At 39.0% G+C, this 18,628-nt stretch overlaps 2 protein-coding genes across 9 annotated transcripts; one reads left to right on the forward strand and one right to left on the reverse strand.

The window, feature by feature from the left end:
* Window positions 1–421: 421 nt before the first annotated feature.
* Window positions 422–10,522, reverse strand: FBXW2 (F-box and WD repeat domain containing 2). Of its 6 annotated transcripts, XM_075170948.1 has the most exons (8): window positions 10,292–10,405; window positions 8,264–8,773; window positions 6,028–6,069; window positions 5,875–5,937; window positions 4,956–5,089; window positions 4,268–4,354; window positions 3,375–3,544; window positions 422–1,939 (listed from the first exon to the last, which is right to left on the reverse strand). In XM_075170948.1, exons 2-8 carry the CDS (start codon window positions 8,751–8,753, stop codon window positions 1,651–1,653), a joined length of 1,275 nt encoding a protein of 424 aa, XP_075027049.1. In that variant the 5' UTR covers window positions 8,754–8,773; window positions 10,292–10,405; the 3' UTR covers window positions 422–1,650. The 6 variants fall into 6 exon arrangements, with proteins under 6 accessions (XP_075027049.1, XP_075027047.1, XP_075027050.1 ...); XM_075170946.1 differs by having other exon boundaries at window positions 5,875–6,069; window positions 10,395–10,522; XM_075170949.1 differs by having other exon boundaries at window positions 5,875–6,069; window positions 8,264–8,681; window positions 10,395–10,478.
* A 352-nt stretch (window positions 10,523–10,874) lies between these two features.
* Window positions 10,875–18,483, forward strand: SLC2A8 (solute carrier family 2 member 8). 3 transcript variants are annotated; one of them, XM_075170952.1, is made up of 9 exons: window positions 10,875–11,390; window positions 12,141–12,347; window positions 14,092–14,191; window positions 14,307–14,518; window positions 15,255–15,398; window positions 15,989–16,097; window positions 16,844–17,017; window positions 17,657–17,802; window positions 17,963–18,483. In XM_075170952.1, the coding sequence occupies exons 2-9, from the start codon at window positions 12,222–12,224 to the stop codon at window positions 18,098–18,100; spliced, it is 1,149 nt and encodes a 382-aa protein (XP_075027053.1). In that variant the 5' UTR covers window positions 10,875–11,390; window positions 12,141–12,221; the 3' UTR covers window positions 18,101–18,483. The 3 variants fall into 3 exon arrangements, with proteins under 3 accessions (XP_075027053.1, XP_075027054.1, XP_075027052.1); XM_075170953.1 differs by having other exon boundaries at window positions 16,952–17,017; XM_075170951.1 differs by having other exon boundaries at window positions 12,145–12,347.
* The last annotated feature ends 145 nt before the right edge of the window (window positions 18,484–18,628 follow it).

Consider the following 18,628-nt stretch of genomic DNA (forward strand, 5'->3'; position numbering starts at 1 on the left):
GTCAGTGTGGTTTCAGTCAAGAGCTGTGAATTTGGCTTCCAGTTCATAAAATCCTTGACCACAAACACATTTTCAAAGTAAGTTTGTGTGAATAAAGGTGGAAAACCGAGTACTTAAGACTCTAGCTTTGTATTCAAGAGACACTGCTCCACTGTGACTTCATGCAATTCCTACCACATCACTCAAACACTGATTCTTGCATACAAAAACTCCCCTTCCATTGGTATAATTCATACTGCATACATTTGGGAACCTTGGCCTTTGTTCAGTATTAAGTATGAAATCAGGTCTCCTTGGGTAGTGGGAAGAAAAAAAAACCATACTAAAAATAGTAATGTTAGGCAGTTTTATCTTTTCAAGGACATGAGCCAATCTTCATGAAAACTCATGTTTTCAAGTTGTGTAAATAAAAAAAAAAATAGACATTAAGGGGAGATTTTATTGTAAGGGAGGAGGGGAAACCAACCTAAAGCATTTCTAAAGCATGTGATGTCATAGATACAGCTTTTAAGTACATGTCAAATCCACAAAAGTGTGTGGATAGGTATTTGCTACTAGATAGTTAACTCGTGTCTCATGTAACTCATCAGGTCTCCTATGATGATCAAAACAAAAGACCTTTTTCTACTCCTATGCTTTTCTTCAGACTTTTGATTTTTTTTTTTTTCTTCCCCCCCGAGATGTTCCATCCTCACTGTTATTTGCCCGCTTTCCAAATCTAGATGTAGCAACTACTTTAAGTGCATGATTATATTAACTGCAATTTCTGGAAAAGTGAATGGCTGCTAGACATCATTTAATGTAAGAAAGTGACTCTTGTTGTAGAGATTGAACATCATCTTCCCATTCATTATATTTCTACCTACCTGTGAACTAAGTTATGTTCTCATAAAAACTACAGGAAATGTGGACTATAAAATACTTATCAAGCCATTCTGAGTTACCGTCAGCAAATATGATGAATACTGTCAGAGGTTCTCTAAGGTTAATTGCAATGGCAAGCTCTATCAGATAGAAGAAAAGTTGGCTCATTCTCGCTGAGGAGAGTTCATACTGACATGTTCCCAAACTTAACCAAATTATTATTGTTAGCATTTGATCCTCGTTAAAGGACTCATTTGATTCTTCTATTTCAAAGGCTAAGTATTTAAAGCTATTGTAAGGAAAAAACATTTTGAAGAGAATGATACTGGAGAGAGAAAGGGTTTGCTATCTTCTCATTTTAGTTAAGCAGCCATGCACTGTAACCAGTATTTGCTGTTACATGTACAAAAGCCTATGGTTCTAAAATAGTAGCTTCACCTTCACCTTTTCAACAACAAAAAATAGGTCAGAAGTCAGGTCAAGCACTACCTCATTTCAGACTTGATGGTGGATTTGAATGGTTTAAACGTTACAAGCTATGGTTCAGAGCCCAAATAGGTATGCTTAAACATGAGTACAGACAAAATTTTGTGGTGAATACTGTTAGCATGCTGTATTGCATTATGTCCAAAACAACCCATTCCCAAATGCCCAAATAAAAATAAATGATTGTGCATTGCATGATGATACCATTAGGTGTGCAACTTTGGTTCATGCAAAGTCTCATTTTATGGACACACTGCTGACAGTCCATATATTCCTGAAGATTCTGCATATGTGAGCTTTTCAGCCATGTTCTTTCCATAACACCAAATGGATACTATGGTCTGGCATACTGGTGGCAAAAACCAAGCCCATATCATTTTGACCATTTAGTCCATTTAACCAAGACATTTCACCAGCCAAAAAGCTTGAACCTCTCTTTGACTTTCTATACTCTGGTAGAGGCCAGCGGCTTATCAGTTTTTCTGTCCTCAAGTCCATTATATACAGGTATCTGTTATCAAACAGTAGAGCAAATATCTCTCCAAAGCCCAGCAAGGACACATTTGAGAAGTCAGGAGGTTTGATAACCCTAGAAGACAAGACAACACTGTTAGAAACTCTGTCACGATGGCGTCATGAACCTGCATTACTAAAACGTGAGTAAGTGTCTAAACTCATCATTCTGAAAGGATTTAGAAAAAACTGGATGCAAATTTTTCAAATCAAGCAACGGAACACTTAGCTGCAGTCAGGCCTGCAGTTTCAGTTCTGGCTTTGTGCATTCAGGACAGACCCTTCTGAACATAAGATTAGGGTTTGAAAGGGATTCTGCACAGCACAAGGAAAAAAAAAATCTTGTTTCCAGATACACACAAAAAAGCAAATGTACTTGTGTTTTACAGTAAATTTCCATAGGGATTTCATGCCTCAGTGTCTTTAAATTAAGAGGTAAAACCTCTTATTATTCTTTTGACCACTCTTTTAAAAGCTGGAAATAAAACACAGAAATGCCTTCTTGTGATAGGAAGATAAATCATTCAAGATTGGTCCTTAACAGAATGCTCTTTTACTAATGCTTAGCATAAGTTAAGCATTTTCACCTTACGGAGAAATAAAAGTATTTGTTAGTTCCCCTACACCTTTAGGATATTTTTGCCTTAATAAATAAAACTTGGAACAGAAATGAGTCCACAACTGACTGAGCATTTGATCATAGCATTACATAAAGCACAGAACTGAGGCACAAAAATGTCTGGAGATGAAAATCTGTTCTCAGCAGTAAGAGAACATCTTTCTCTTTTGAAAGATGGGAGGGTAAACTAAGAGGTGAAATTACTCACTTTTTCTTACTTATAAGAAGCACTTCCTTTGGAGTAGATCTTCCTATGGTAGATACTCTACAAATATTCGGGCCATTTCAATTAAGAGTCTGCTAACAGTTCTAAAATGCAATTTTTTTCTTTAATAAGTTACAATCTTTGATGCCACCATTTCTAACAGATACAGCCTCATTCTTTTTATGGAAATGGAATGCGATCCTCTTTGATTCCTTACTGCAGACTGATTTCACTATCATTCCACAGCGTTATCGAGAATGACAGATCAGTACTGCTATAAGGAAAAAGAGTCTTTTTAATTTCTTATCTCATCAAAGAACCCCCAGAAATGGCCATCAGGTTTTCTGTAGAGCAGTCTCCATGGGAACATTAACTTCTAGTCACTACAGTTTCACATTCACAACTACAGCACTGCAGTCTCATTTAAGTCTATATTGAAACTCTTCAGCTTATGGAATGAAAATATGAGAGCGGACTAGCCTGTGGCCAGAAACCAAAACAGCAATCAAATGATTCGTATTAACAGATGATAAATAAGAATTAAACCTGGCAACATGTGTAAAGTAAGATGTTTACAGAATTTTTATCAAGATTCGTTTGGCCTAAATCTAAAGTAAGTTATTAAAACTACTATGTTCTGGTCCTTATTTATTTAAAGATGACTAAGTCTTAAACTGAAAGATTTACCTGAGAATATCATAGCTGGCAAAGTCCCACTGGTATAATCCTAGTGCTGAACTGCACACTATGTATTTACCATCAAAGTGTAGTCTGGGCTGTAGGGAGATGCTGCGATCTTCAGAAACAGACAGTGTTTTTAAGCACTTGCAGTTTATTTCCCTTCCAATAGGCCAAATCTACAATTAAAACACAGTGTAAGACCATAAAACGTTCACGTTATAAAGTGTTACACAAATAGAGCAAGCCTCACAGTCTCTCCTTAAGCATCGGGTAAATGTGTGCATGTTTTTTCAGAAATATTTCTCTCCTTTAGGTAGGAACATCAATTCTGTAAGTAACTTGTCTTACAGTATTGTTGCAGTATGTGGTGTTTCTAGCCTAAAAAAATCCAAGTGAAAATGGGTGCTTTAAAAAACGGCAAAAAAATCAACCATTCAATTGGACAGAAATGTGACAATGTTTCAGTTATAAAACATAACATAGCCACAAACTTTACAGCACTCTCCAACCCAAAAGTCCCCAACAATAACAGTACTTGCAGTTAAGTGCTTACTCAGGGATGCACTGGATTTAGAAAAAAGAAGAGTTTTAGAAGAAAATCAACTCCATCCCAGCCGAAACCAGGACAGTGCTTCACTGTCAAGTTAGCACATTAGGCATGCACTAAAAGCACTTATTTTTTGCATTACCATTCACCTAGAGCTATCATTTAAATCTAAACATGAAGGAAAGCATTGAAAAGTTAGCTTCCAAAGAGTTGCATGTCTTATATGTAACTTTACAAGCAGGGAATACAGGAGAAAATAGTGTCTTACATTATTTGTAAACTTCAGCAACGCACTCAAGCATTTTATTTCCCTGGGTACCGAAATGATAGATGTATGATATATGGTACATACCTTAATTTCATACTTATCTGCACTTAGAAGAATATAATCCCCAGGACTATGCATAAGGGATTTGACTTTGCACTTCTGCAAAACTACCTGTAATTGAAGGATGTAATGATTTATGTTGATGCTGTTAAATAACCAAACTTTCATTTGCATTTTTCACTTCATTGACAACCTGCATACTGTACCCTTGTATAAAGGCAATACAAATACTTTTTGCAACTGAAGGGAAACTAGAGTTTACACTTTTCTTGTTTCTTCTAGTGACAACTTACTGTATTAATAAGCGAAGATATGTACTTCACCTCTAGAATCACCCTCCTAGCTTCCAAGTTCTGAAATACTCAGAAGAAAAATACTGTTTCTTGACTTCAGAACACTTTTCATGCTCAGATTTTAATTATCAAGATCGTTAGTTTTTCTACATAATTTTTAAAGTGGCTTTGAATCAAACCAATCCATAATTTTACTCCAGCTGCTTTGGAATAGAAATATCTTCAATGGTCTGAAAGGTTTAATTATAGCTTCTTTAAGTATTTTTTCTGCTGAAATGTTATTTTGCAGTATTTCCTGATGTTCTTCAGATTCTACACCTAGGTGCAGGGTTAGGATTAGGAAATAGAAATTTAGAACACGTTACAAACTTATTGCAAGTAAGTGTTTTGCAAGATTAATTAAAAATCAATATTCCCACCTTAGTGACCCATTCTGTATGTCCAGTAAGGGTATTCAGGCACGTTCCTGTTGATAAGGCCCATACTTTCACAGTGAAGTCTGCAGAGCCACTGACCAGAATATCAAGTTCATCATTGTAATCCACACTAAAAACTACAAGCAAAAAGGGTACTAAATAAGGAATACCAGTCTCTATGCACGTTTTTCTGTAAATGAGACACTAACTAGGTCATATAGCCTCTAAATTCATATACTACTACAGCTTTAACTGTTGTTCTTGAACTGTATACCTGAATTGTTGCTCTGGATTCCTAAGCTTACATTGCAAAATTACTGATTTTTGTCGAAATTAAGAGCAGGTACATCAGCGGTTCCTTTATGGTTTGATTATGGCAAAGCGTAACTTAAGCTAGTTCCTATTTTAAGAGTTCTAGTAAGTAAATTCCAGCAGGATTAGTACATTTGATACATCTCATTACTCACAGGGGAACAGACCTACAGCTGAGTTGAGGATATTTTGCAGCAGAGGACACAGAAGTTAATTATGAGAGAAATGCAAATACAGATTTCCAGGTCCTATTCTGCTCTTTGCTGTAAGCCCATCTCCAGTCTGGGGATCTAAAGAACTGCTGTTGCCATGTGCTCCCTCCTACCTAGGGTTTACATCTTTATGGTAGACTTGAAAGTACTGAATAACCATGGCATTTAGTATTATTTCCATGCAACTGCAAAACACAACATGGCTAAACTTTAGCATTATTCAAGGGCAGACAGATCTAGATCTGTTCTGGCCACCTCCCCCAACCCCAGAATGACTTGGAACAGAGCCTAAAAAAAAAAGAAGCTATCGTGCAAAGAGCTAACTTAAATTATAATTTGTCTGATGATGATGTATGTTACTTGATTGGTGAAATTACAAATTGAAAAGTTCAACATACCTGCACCAGTATGTCCTCTAAAATGCTGTGTCTTTGCCCCAGAGCTCCATTCCCAACAGGCTACTGTGTTATCAAAAGATCCTGTTACAAGCTTTTGTTCATCAAACTTCACTGCAGCACAAGTGTGTGTCTGGATACCATATATGCACTGACCTGTGCTTACATCCCACAGTTTTGCAGACAAGTCATCTGATCCTAGAATATAAAAGCACAGGGTAATTGGAAGCAGAGAGTAAATAGTATTTCAAATCCTATACTCGTCTTCCATGTTTGTCCTAAATATAGTATTTTCATGGAATCACAGAATGGTTATGGTTGGAAGGGACCTCTGGAGGTCAACTCTTCCAACCCCCCTACTCAAGCAGGGCCACGTAGAGCTGGTTGCCAGGACCAGGACCAGACAGCTTTTGAATATGTTGAAGGATGGATACTCAACAATCTCCCTGGGCAACCTGTGCTCAATCACTCTCACAGTAAAAAAGTGTTTTAGAGGGAACCTCCTGTGTTTCAGTTTGTGTACACTGCCTCTTGTCCTGTCACTGGGCACCATTGAAAAGAGCCTGGCTCCATCTTCTTTGCACCCTCACTTCAGGTATTTACGTACATTGATAAAATCCTCCCTGAGCCCTCTCTTTTTTTAGGATAAAAAGTCCCAGCTCTCTCAGTCTTTCTTCATATGAGAGATGCTCCAGTCCCTTCATCATCTTCATGGCCCTTCATTGGACTCTCCAGTGTGTCCATGTCTCTCTTGTACTGAGGAGCCCAGAACTGGACACAGTACTCCAGGTGTGGCCTCACTGGGGAGGGGAAGGAGCACCTCCCTCAACCTACTGGCAACACTCCTCCTAAAGCAGCCCAGGATACTGTTAGCCTTTGCAGCAAGGACACATTGGTGGCTCATGTTCAACTTGGTGTCCACCAGGACGCCCGGGTCCTTTTCTGCCAAGCTGCTTTCCAGCTGGGTGGCCCACACCATATACTGGTGCCATGGAGTTGTTCCTCCTCAGGTGCAGGGCTTTGCATTTCCCCTTGTTGAACTTCTCCTCATTAAATAGTGCTTTCAAGCTGCTTGAATGGGGAATAAGCCCTAGTTTTAAGTCTCAGCATGCAGAGACTCAGAGTACAGCCATGCCTCTTGTTTTCATGTTAATTAAGCTACTAGGTGTCTGGCCTTCCAGATTCCTTATATCCTTTTAGCACCTTCTATAGATTCCAGCACTGCCCCTGATTGACAGAATCTACTGAAACAGACACATGGAAGTTTTACATGATACATCACACTCAGGTTTGCAGAGCCACTGACTATACTGCAAGCTTTAGTTTGTTTCAGGTAGGAAAGTTCACCAAATCTCAAAAGACAGCAGATGAATACCAGGCCCCATCACTTGCCAGTTTCCTTTCTCTCCCCGAACTTTCTTTTTTTTTTTTTTTTTTTTTTTAAAACTCATAACAGTAAGTCCAGACTGCTGGCTTTGGAGAGCAGAATAAAACCCTGGACCCTTACACCTGTTGTTTCTCCTGATTTCAGCACAAAAGTGTGCCACTTTTCAGAAAGTTTTGACAATGCTGCTTCCTGTGTATTTATATTCCCTGCTGAGTAGGGAAGTGAAAGACTTGGCTAGAGTCTAGTTGTTGGTTTCTAGTAACCATCTTAATGTACCAACAAATGTGGGAGTACTTAGCCAGTATTCCCAATTTATTCTATAGCATTGTCATCTCAAGTGATTGGGAAATCCTTGGGATATGCTCTGACAGCAGTTCATTGTAACTTTGTTACTATTCTTTCATACTTAAGGTTTCATATTTGTTCTGACTGTGTTTTTAAATTCAAACCGAAATCTTGAAGTCTGCAGTCTTCACAGAGGAAGCTGAAATTATCATTACAATGTGCAAGTCAGACTAGTAGCAAGGTTAAATCTAGTTTACAGGTCTTCATACAAGCACTTATGTTAAGAACTGAAAGTGCTTACAGACTGTATCAGAGAAATTGTCTTGTTTCAAGGAAGAAGACACACTTTTCCTGCCACACATTGGGAGACTGCAGCGATCACATAGCCCAGACAAGGTCCCTTTAACTGGAAGTTATCCTGTACTGTACATATCTGTACTTCTCAAATGCTTACTAATCTGAAGCATGATACCTGCTGTTACTGGTTTTTTAACCAAGGAAATTGGTCTCCTTGTTTTCCTATTAAAGTGACCAATGAGTTTATTAGTGTGCCAGGTTTCAGAAATTGGAAAAAAAAAAAAAGTAATTTTGAATCATCCTAAACTGCGTTAGCACTATGAAAATAATCTGTCTGGTAAAGGAAAAACAAATTGTCATTAATCATATGGGGGGGGTGGGGAACAAAGAATTGTATGACTCCAGGTTTTCTGTCCTTCCTACCTGTACACAGAAGTCCATCTTTATAGTAAAGTGCATATACTCTGGCACTGTGTCCAATTAAAGAGGATGTCTCAAAGGCTTCGTGGTCCTTCAGTTGCTTCATCCTTAAAATAGCCTTTAGGTAAACCTTCTTCCAATGTAGAGGATCCTGAACAGAGTCATCTATTTGCCAACCCAAATTCTTACATGCAGTCTGCCACACCTCTGTACAGGCACTTATAACCTTATTCCACTGCTTAGAGACGAGGCAACATGTGAGTAAGGTCTGAGGATCAAGCCATTTTAACAGATAAAAACTAAGTTCCAATGGAAGAAGTTTGAGGAAGTCCCTCTTGAGGAGAATCTCTAGATTATTGGAGAGGTGCCTGAGCTGGACTGCTCCACTCAAGCTAATCAGGTGATCCAGAGTTTCATTTTTCTGCAAGTCCGTCAGAGAAAGAAATGTAATAGAAATGTTATCAAGCCATGCTTCAAAGTCCTTTTTCTCCATAAGGTTATGGAAAAATTTACCTGTGATACATCAAAATACTGTATTAGTTCTGTTCAGAAAACAAGGTAAGCATCACATCTTTATTACTGGTATATCAGTATTCCAAATGGCATGTTAACACATAGACTGAAGTGACCAAATGCGTTTTAAAATATTCATTAGGTTAGGACTAAGCATTTGCATGCACTTTGAACTATCATTTGTCCCACATCAGACTTAGAAGTTAATTGTATGGAGCTAGTGAATGTTAGCATTCATTATGAATGTGTTGTGGTTTAACCACAGAAAGAAAGTTAACTCTATCCCAGCCGAAACCAGGACAGAATGTTAACATCTTTCTTGTTCTAGGTTAACACTTTCAAATTCTGAATCCAATAAGGTAAGGGTTAGTTTAAGTTTTAAACCTATTATAGCAAATGAGCACTGTCTTACAGTTTACTCATATATATTATACTGATAAAGGGAAGAAACCAAAGCATATAAGCAGAGTGATGAGCTAATTACTGACAAAACTTATTCATACCTTTGTCCTGAACTATTTTAAACACAAAGCAGGTAACCAGAGTTTTTTTTTAAAGAAGATAGAGAGAGCTGTCTGAAAAATTATATTGAAGGATATGTTAGCCATCTTTCTATTTGGCTCTTGTAAAGACTGTAGATTGTGCTGGTCTAGTATCAGTTTTGACATGTTTGCACTGCTTTGACCTAAACTTTTTTTTTTTTTAAATTTCTGTTTTTTTTTCCTATTTTCTCAGTTTATTTCCAATGAAAAGAATTAACTGTGAAACTGAAGGTTTGAAATACTATCTCCTGAACTATGCAATCTGTATGCATTCATACTATTCTGTGGCATCCCAAGGTCCTACCATAAGCTTGGACAAGTAATTAACAAAATAAATATCGGGCAAACAGTTAAAAAGCCATAATTATTTATTTTCTCTGGAAGACCTAATTCCATTCATTAGACAACTGGCTGAACTTAATTCACAGAAGCTCCCAAACCCAAAGAATTGAAGAATCTGAGTGGGAGTCAATAACATGTTTATTTCTATACAGACATTTTACCTTCATAGAATAAGATCTTAAAGTACACCTCTTAACATGGCATAGTAGTACACAAAAGTACAGTTTTCACTATGAAAGGCTGCACATGGCATGCAATTGTTGATAAAAGCACAAGAAGGTACTGGGTGTCAAATGCACAGAAACAGCTGCTCCTATCAAGTCACAAGTTCATACAGTCACTTTTACTGCTGACAGCACTTACCAGCTTTCCTCAGCACATATGGCAGAGAATATATTTGCTGTTCTAACAGGCATGTGTTCTCTTTAAAAGAAACAAAAATTTCTAACAGGCTCCCTATGAATAAAAAATAGGTGAGCTCTAAGGCGTTTGTTTTATTCAACACATGAAGCTAATACTGAAATCAAGGGCTGCTGCGAGGCCCCGAAACCGGTGCTCAGAGCTACGTGCCCGAGGCTCTTTTCTCGGTGCTATCCAGCAAGCCCGATCCGCTCCCCCGCCCACTCCCATATACCTCCGCACGCAAAAAGCACGGCGAGGACTGGAGACTTTCAGCGCCGCTGCTGCCGACAGCTGCCGGCGCCGCTCGCCCGAGTCCCGTGGGCCGCGGCGCTCACCTCAGGTAGCGGCCAGGCGCAGAGCGTCCTTCGGCAGGCAGCCGCCACGGCTCGCGCGGCCCCCCGGAGCCCGGCATGGGCTGAGGCTTCCCTGCGGCCATCGCTCCCTCAGCAGGACAGGCTCCCAGCACTTCCGCGGCCCGGACCACAACCTGTGGGCACCCGCGGCAGGAGGTCGCCCTCGGACGGGACTGGGCGCTTCAGCCACGCCCGGCGCGGGAGGGGAGGGGCGGGGCGGGGCGAGCCCCGCGCCGCGGCCCCTGCGCCGGGCGAACCGGCCGGCACCCGGAGGGAAGGCGCTCCGCAGAACTCGCTGCTCTCCGTACTCAGGCAGCTTCCGGCGCATGCCCTAGACGTCATCACTCCCCGCTGCCACACTAACCGTTTCCGTCTGGGTTGGAGTTTCAGAGCGCAGTGGCAAGCACCGCGGTCGAGGGTCCGGCCTGGTCTGGCCTGCTACTGCTGCCCGTACAGCCTGGACGGGAGCCGCGGCTGCCCGTAGCGGCTGCCCGTAGCGGCTGCCCGTGGAGAAGTTGCTGGGGCTGGTCGCGCTGAGGCGCTCTCTGTAGGCGGGGCATGGCTGCAGAGGAGTCTCGCTACCTGCTGGGTAGTTACCCCGCTTCAGACTCTTATCCGAGGTGAGCGCGGGCGCCGCGACCCGCCGCTTTGGCGGGCTCAGGGACAGCGCTGACTGCCCTGGAGCGCGGCCGATAGCGGGGGGCGGCCGAGGCGAGCTCTGGGTCGAGCCCTCTGCCAGGCCCGCCCGAGCATTACCGGCCTTAGTGAGGGGCCGGAGGTGGGGGCGGCGTGATCCTTGTCGGCCTCTTCTGCCTCAGAGTGCAGAACAAGAAGCTGTACTTGGCCGCGTTCGCTGCTGTCCTGGGACCGCTTAGCTTTGGCTTCGTGCTAGGCTATAGCTCACCTGTTATTCCAGAGTTGAGGAAAATCAACGATCCTAAATTAAGATTGGACAGCAATCAAGCCTCGTGGTTTGGGGTAAGTCTCTGTATGATGCATTACCATTATGTGATTTCACTTGAAAGCATAGCTCAAGAAGACACTGCTTATATGATGGGGTCTTACTCCTCTTAAGAATGAGGGTAAATGCAGATCTTTAGAAAAAAACTGGATTTCATTATTAACTCAGTGGTTGATTCAAATTTTTACAGAGTAACACAGCTATGCTCTGATAACTCTTGGTTAGCATATATTAAAAAATGCCCCCGTTATTTGAACTTATTTTTGGTGCTAAAATGTCTTCTAACCATTCTCATGTTTCTTAAATGAACCTGTTAAAGGACCACAGAAAATAAACTTAAATAAATCAGTGCAATCCATCAACATGGGGAATATTTGCTTTTTGGATACAGGCTGGACTTAAGGTTAGTCAAGATAACAAATTCTTCAGGGCTTTAAAACAGTTTGAAAGGCCTGTTTGTGAATGGAAAGCTTTGTAGACAGATTAAGAAACAGTTACTGCCCTTTTTTTTCCTTCATTGAAAGAGCTTTGTGTGTAATACGAAAATTACTTGCAGCTCAGTTGTGGTGAGTAGTGCTTCTTGACTATGTTTTGATTAAGAAGTTAATGTTTATTTTGATTTGCAAAACACCTGCATCCTCTTGCACATTTTTTTTTTAGAAGCTGCTATTTACTTTTCAGGATTTTAAAAGAAATTTCTGTTTGCTATCTATTTTTATATTTATTTATATATATGTATAATAAATTTTTTTACTTGTTTTTTGAAGTCAGTAGTAACATTAGGAGCTGCTGCTGGAGGAATACTAGGAGGCTATCTTGTGGATAAAGTTGGGAGAAAGCTGAGTCTAATGCTGTGCTCAGTACCATATGTTTTTGGATATATAGTTATTATATCTGCTCAGAATATTTGGATGCTTTATTTTGGACGAATGTTGACAGGCTTAGCCAGTGGAATTACTTCACTTGTTGTTCCGGTAAGTAAGACATTTTTCTGGGTATGTGTGTTGCTTTTTTGTTTGTTTGTGGGTTTTTTGTTTCTTTTTCTGTAGCAGTATTGTGAAGTAACTGAATAACTGTAGCCAAGGCAGTTTGTGGATTTAGAAGAAACTGATTTTTATAGAATCATATTTTGCTTGGTTTTAATCATGAAGAAAATATAAATAAAACAAATTTGTTTCTTGTAGTGGCACTTCTGTACTATGCATTCCTGATACAGTGATCTTTCAGATTATTAGTCCTTTATTTGATTGCTTCTGTTTATGTTCTTTTATAGTCTAGTAATATTTATGTCTTCAAATTCCTCATATATAACATTGGGGGGGGTGTGTGGCTTCCCTGCCCGCCCGCCATCCCTTCCCCCCCTTACCAGCTGCTTCTAATAGTCTTATATTTCACCAAACTTCTTGGTTTTGCAAGTAAACTATGGCTGCTCACTCATCCTGGAGTAATGCTAAATAGTGCCTTCTAATTCCATTTAACTGTTATCTTCTGAATATTAACTCTTCCTATGCATTCAGGAATATATGTGCAGTAGGGAAATGGAGATAATTCATTCTGTTGTTGTCTGTCTTCTCTGGTATTATTTGACCTTTTGGATCTAGCTGAGTAGGTAGTAGTGTGAAATAAAGCATCTAGAATTCAAGTTTGTTTCTTTTCTGGTGGTTCCAGCATTTCTAGCTTTTGAAGTGAGATGCAAACTAAAAATCAAAGGATAAGAAGTACTCGTAATGAAGTATGGAATAAATGCTCATTCTTTATCAATCTAGATGGTTATAAAAATAAAACCTAAAAAAGATTCAGGGTGGTAGGGTCTAAATGATAATTTTGTGCAGCTTTCTCTGTTGTTGGAAGCTTGGTTGCTTAGTCTGTTGTGTTCATGTCTTTGGAGGAATTCTGTCTGCTTTACAAATGACCACTTTCTCTTTGTTTCATGGAGCTGAGCTCTAAGTTCCCATACGTAAAGGCCTTAGCCCACAGCCAACAGTAAAAGAACTATGTGACTGCAGGGATGAGGGAATTTTTGTAGCTCTAAATTATTCTTGAAATAAGGATTTACTTATTTTCCTTCCAGAAAAAGTAAGAACTGTGACTTTAGAAAGAATTGTATGTATAAGTATGAGGGATTTTTTTTTTAATGTATGCAAGCTAAACTGTAGCTGTTGACTTGGGATCATTATATTAAAAAATAGCTGAAAAGTTTAAATTGATCCCAAATACTGGGTGAAATGTGATACTGCTCATATAGTCTGTGTTAAGATGAGCTGTCAATTTTGAACTTCACGGAGAATGAAATAATTTGCACTCTTTTTGTTGAATTAAAAATTCAAAGCTGTAATTTCAAACAGTTTTATATGTGGCTTGGGCTACATGTTTATGCAAAGACTGTTCTAAGCTTTAGACTGCTTTGCGATGATGTGTTTCTTGTTGAATATGGCTAACAAAAGAAGCTCTTACGCAAGTTTATTCACCTTTGGGGTACTGATACTGCATCAATGTTGTTCTGGCTTAGGTCCTTCCTTTTTTCCAGGGTTTTTCATAATGCCAATATACATTTCTGAGATGGTACTTTTCTACTCACTCCATTTTATTGAGGCTTTTTTTAAGGAGGGGGGTTACTAGGAAATACATCTGTCTTTTTTCAGAAAGAAATTACTTATCAAGTCCTTGATCCAAAATTGGATAGGAGTAATTATTAGATGTTTTCTCCCTATGTTTTAGGTGTATATATCTGAAGTATCTCATCCTAAAGTCCGTGGTATGCTTGGCTCTTGTGTTCAGTTGATGGTGGTGACTGGCATACTGGGAGCCTATGTTGCAGGTATTGCAAAAAAATTAGTACATATAATGAAAGAACTGCACTGAAGAATTGAAAGTAAATGTTAATTTGTACAACTAATTGATGTTCATAATCCTCTTTCCTTTTTGTTACCCAGGAATAACACTAAAGTGGCGCTGGCTGGCAGTGTTGTGTACTTTTCCATCCTGCATAATGCTATTGTTCATGTCCTTCATGCCTGAAACACCAAGATTTCTGCTGAATCAGAACAAACGCTCAGAAGCCATAGCTGCTTTGCGCTTTCTGCGGGGACCACATGCGGACCATGAATGGGAATGTAGGCAGATTGAAGCTAGTGTTCAGGAAGAGGTGATAACAATCTGATTTACTTTTAAAAAACTTTTTGCGTGGAGATAACATCTGAAAGCATATAGTATAATTAAAAGGGTTTTACCAAAGCTTAGTTAATAGCCTTTTTTACAAACAGTGGTCCAAACCTGTTTCCTTGTACAAATGATACTCAAGAAGCAAGTGAGATTCTTTGAATCTTTTTCCTCTACCTTTCAGCTGCAACTGCTATCACCGTTGGCTGCCATCACTGTACACGAGTAGCAGTTGGGCTTGTGATCTTGTTACTTATATGACAGCTACCTGTTTTTTTGCTTTATTTAGCAATTTTTTAGGATTGTTCAACACCTCTAACACTAATTTCCTATTGTTTGTGTTGTATGAATGCATTTTCTCTTGCATCTCTAAAAGCATCATTTAGCCTCTTGTAAGGTGTGTGCTTAATTAGGCAGGTCTAATCATTGAACTTTGGTTTCTGCAAACCGTGATTTCATGTTAACTTTCTCTAGAAAGTACTGTCAATTTCTGCCTCTAGAACCTGAGAAAAGGGGAAAAATGCTTTTCTGGAGTTCTCAGATACTTCAAATGAAAATATTTTTACTGTTAAGGCACTTAGTTTTGCTAAAGGGGGGGTGGGAAACTTACTGAGTTTGAACAGATTGAAATGTTCTGAGGAGGTTTTTTGTAGTTGTTGTTTTTGTTCTTTGATTTAAAAAATGAAATTTTTCACCAAATCATTGCTTAATCTTTTTAACAGGGACTGAATCTCTCTGAATTTAAGAACCCCTCAATCTACAGGCCACTTCTTATTGGTGTGACTCTAATGTTCTTCCAGCAAGTAACAGGCATTAATGCAGTTATGTTTTATGCAGAAACTATCTTTGAAGATGCAAACTTCAAGGTAATTGGGGTGTGTTTCCAAACTGACAAATGTCTATAATAGTTTCAGCTTAGTCAGTGCTGTAGTAAGTCTAAAACACATAACAAACCGACTTGATAATGATCCTGCGTCATAAATAACAGCATTTGGGTTTTAGTGGGCTTTTTTGGTTTGGATTCTGAATACCTTCTTGACTGTGTTACTCTGGCATACCTGAATGTTCTGGGTTTTTTGGGGAGAAGTATGTTGTGTTTTGCTGGTCTGGAACTTTGATACTGATAGAATTTCCTATTATACTCATCTTCCTATATAATTTTTTTTTAATAGCGTTACCAAATGCAATGTTTCAGAGAAAGTGAAACTCTAGGAAGAAGTTGTGGCTTATTTTGAAGTCTATTAAGAGACCAGTATGTTGTGTTAATTGGTGATGGCTTTTTTTTTTGTGTGTCCTTTTTTTTTTCTCCTCCCCTGTTGTTTCCCCCACCATTAATTTCTGAGGCATAGTTTGTCTTCTTTCAGATTCAAGAAACAAATGCATTTGTAATGCTTAATAAGTGATCCTCTTATCAGCCTGAAAGAGCAAATTCTCCCTACCTCTTGTTTTATTTCAGGACAGCAGAATGGCTTCTGTTGTTGTGGGTTCCATACAAGTATGTTTCACTGCTGTGGCTGCACTTATCATAGATAAAACTGGACGAAAAGTGCTGCTTTACATATCTGGTAAAACATGTTACTGAATTTTGTTCAGTAAGAAAAAATACTATATATAGTACCAAAAAGTGTCTTAACTGTGGGGGAGTTAAGTGTTGCAATTTATGCATTTTTAAGTGGTTTGCTTTATATTTATAATTTGGTATAACTATAGACTTAAACTCAAACTCATGATAGTTTCCTCTTATGTTATATATACATTGTAGGTGGAACCCCTTGAAACTACACATGGCTATCTTTTTGTCTTCTTACCAGGCCAGTTTTTATTTTGAAATAGCTATGTCACTGAGACAGTTCTTAACTACTGTGATAATTTTTCTGCTTAATAAGATTCAGTGTCATGATACCTTCTCATACCCAAGTTGTCAACAAATGGCTATTTCAAAGTAATTTCTCTGTGGCTGCTGCTACTTTCATGGCACATTGTGGTGTTTAGTTATACAAGACTATAGTTAAAATTAACTTTACAAGTAAATGTGCTAAGAAAACTAATTCTGTTTGATATAGTTGTTGCACTGCACATTCAATAGTAATGACTGGTGTCAAGACTATATTGTTTGGCTAGTGTTTAGAATGCTTGTCTAGCATCTTTCACTCCTGTCAAGGCCAGTGATTATTTCCAAGAACAGTATCTTTTAAGAAACACTTCTGTGAGGGCCAGAATATCTTATATTTGACTGACCAACTATGTTCGGTCTCTCAGAAGAATACCCAAGTGGCAACTAGTGACAACTTGGTTATTGCTTACTTTCCAGGGGTAATCATGGCTCTCAGTACTGCATTGTTTGGGCTTTATTTTAAAATGCTCCTTCCAAATCGAAATAACTCATCAAATCCTGATGTATGGTTCACTCTAAATTCAGCATCCCCAGGAACAGAAAGCAGCGTATCCTGGCTTGCAGTACTGAGCCTAGGGCTCTTTGTTGCTGGTAAGTGGAACAGGCTTGTAAGTAGCCATTACATAAAACTCAAACTTTCTGATCTTTCTGATGAATGTGACAATCTTGTTCCATTTTGTCACATTATTGATGAATGGAAATGAGTTATGTCTTTGACAGACCTTCTCAGTGTATAATGCAAAGTTGGGCTGAGTGTTCACAACCCTGGTGATAGAGCTAGCAGTTTAGTTAAGCCAATTCCCTGGAAAATTAATTTATACCTCCTTGTGCTAATAGTAGTAATTGCTCAGGTTAAACTGCTCTACAGTCGTTAATGGAAAAAACAGGTTTTGTTAGTGTCTGAGCCACACTGAATTCTGTGATGGTACAAGGCAGCAGCAGTTAGAAACAAGGTCAGTTTTTAAGCTTACACTGCAGAGACTTTGTGGCAAGAAGTTCTGCTTGCTAAGAATATTCTTGTAATTAATTCGATGTAAAATGCACTAGCATTTATCATGCTGCCCTAAAATAACTTGTCTTTCCTTCTGGCAGAGGTACTGTTTTACTGGAATCATCCAAGAATCTAGAGTGAAAACTGCATCCCCCTTACTTGACTAACTCGGGCATCATTCAGTCTTCCCTTCAATATGTACTTAACTTGCATTTATTCTCCTCTGTTTGTAATTGCAGGTTTTGCCCTTGGCTGGGGTCCTGTTCCATGGCTGGTGATATCTGAAATCTTCCCACTTAAAGCTAGAGGCGTATCGAGTGGTGCTTGTGTGTTAACAAACTGGGTTATGGCCTTCTTGGTAACCAAAGAATTTCATGATTTTATAGTAAGCATCATAAATTACAATGTGAAGTTTCTTCTCATGGGGAAATTTATTAAAGGCTTCTGAGAGAGTCTTGAGCCACAGTCTTCTCTGGCAATACAGAACTGTAGTTCTACAGTAGTGAGCTTTAATAATGCGTTTTTTGTTGTTTCCCCTCCCTTAGGGTTTCTTAACATCCTATGGCACGTTCTGGCTCTTCTCTGCCTTCTGCTGCCTCAATGTAACTTTTACAGCCTTCTATGTTCCTGAAACAAAAAGACAGACCCTGGAACAAATTGAGGCCTACTTCAGAAGATCTTAAGCCTAAGGCTTTTTATATTGATATGAAACCTCAATCATGAATTACAATGCTGTGGTTGAAACTAACTGCATCATATGGCAGACATCTCAGTTACTAAACTTGCTATCAAATTGTTTTAAATGAATTTTGTAAAATCTGAATTCTGTTTTTTAAAAAAAAATCTGTAAGGATCTGCATATACTTCAGCATACTCCCTGTAGTAAATCTCCCTTGTGTGGGTCTTGGACATACTCTTTTTCTTTGATTCCTGTGTTCTTTTCACCTGGTGCAGACTGACTATAATGGCCAAGTAAGAATGTTAAATGTATAGGCCAGTATCTTTTTCCTAAGATGTAAATTAAGCTCTTATTTTGTAAATAAATAAATAAAATTTCTTTGCTCCATGTTACAGTGAAGAAATTAATGATGTAGCCTGCCTAATGTCATTTTCAGACTGCAGCACTTTACCTTTGTGTTGGTGCTACTCTTTCTGGGATGCCTGACCATGTAAGTCTTGGTCCCAACTGGAGATGAATGCTTGGCTTTTAT

Source organism: Calonectris borealis, chromosome 21, assembly GCF_964195595.1.
Source record: "Calonectris borealis chromosome 21, bCalBor7.hap1.2, whole genome shotgun sequence".
Taxonomy (NCBI): domain Eukaryota; kingdom Metazoa; phylum Chordata; class Aves; order Procellariiformes; family Procellariidae; genus Calonectris; species Calonectris borealis.

What these genes read in the sequence shown, in the direction of transcription:
- FBXW2 (XM_075170946.1), bottom strand. Translation starts at nt 8,753, where the DNA reads ATGGAGAAAAAGGACTTTGAAGCATGGCTTGATAACATTTCTATTACA. An exon ending in CAGATAAGTATGAAATTAAG is followed by an intron (nt 3,545 to 4,267) that starts GTATGTACCATA and finishes TTTTAATTGTAG; the next exon opens with ATTTGGCCTATTGGAAGGGA. An exon ending in GCCAGCTATGATATTCTCAG is followed by an intron (nt 1,940 to 3,374) that starts GTAAATCTTTCA and finishes CTTGTCTTCTAG; the next exon opens with GGTTATCAAACCTCCTGACT.
- SLC2A8 (XM_075170952.1), top strand. Translation starts at nt 12,222, where the DNA reads ATGCTGTGCTCAGTACCATATGTTTTTGGATATATAGTTATTATATCT. An exon ending in AAGCTAGTGTTCAGGAAGAG is followed by an intron (nt 14,519 to 15,254) that starts GTGATAACAATC and finishes TCTTTTTAACAG; the next exon opens with GGACTGAATCTCTCTGAATT. An exon ending in CCTAGGGCTCTTTGTTGCTG is followed by an intron (nt 17,018 to 17,656) that starts GTAAGTGGAACA and finishes TTGTAATTGCAG; the next exon opens with GTTTTGCCCTTGGCTGGGGT.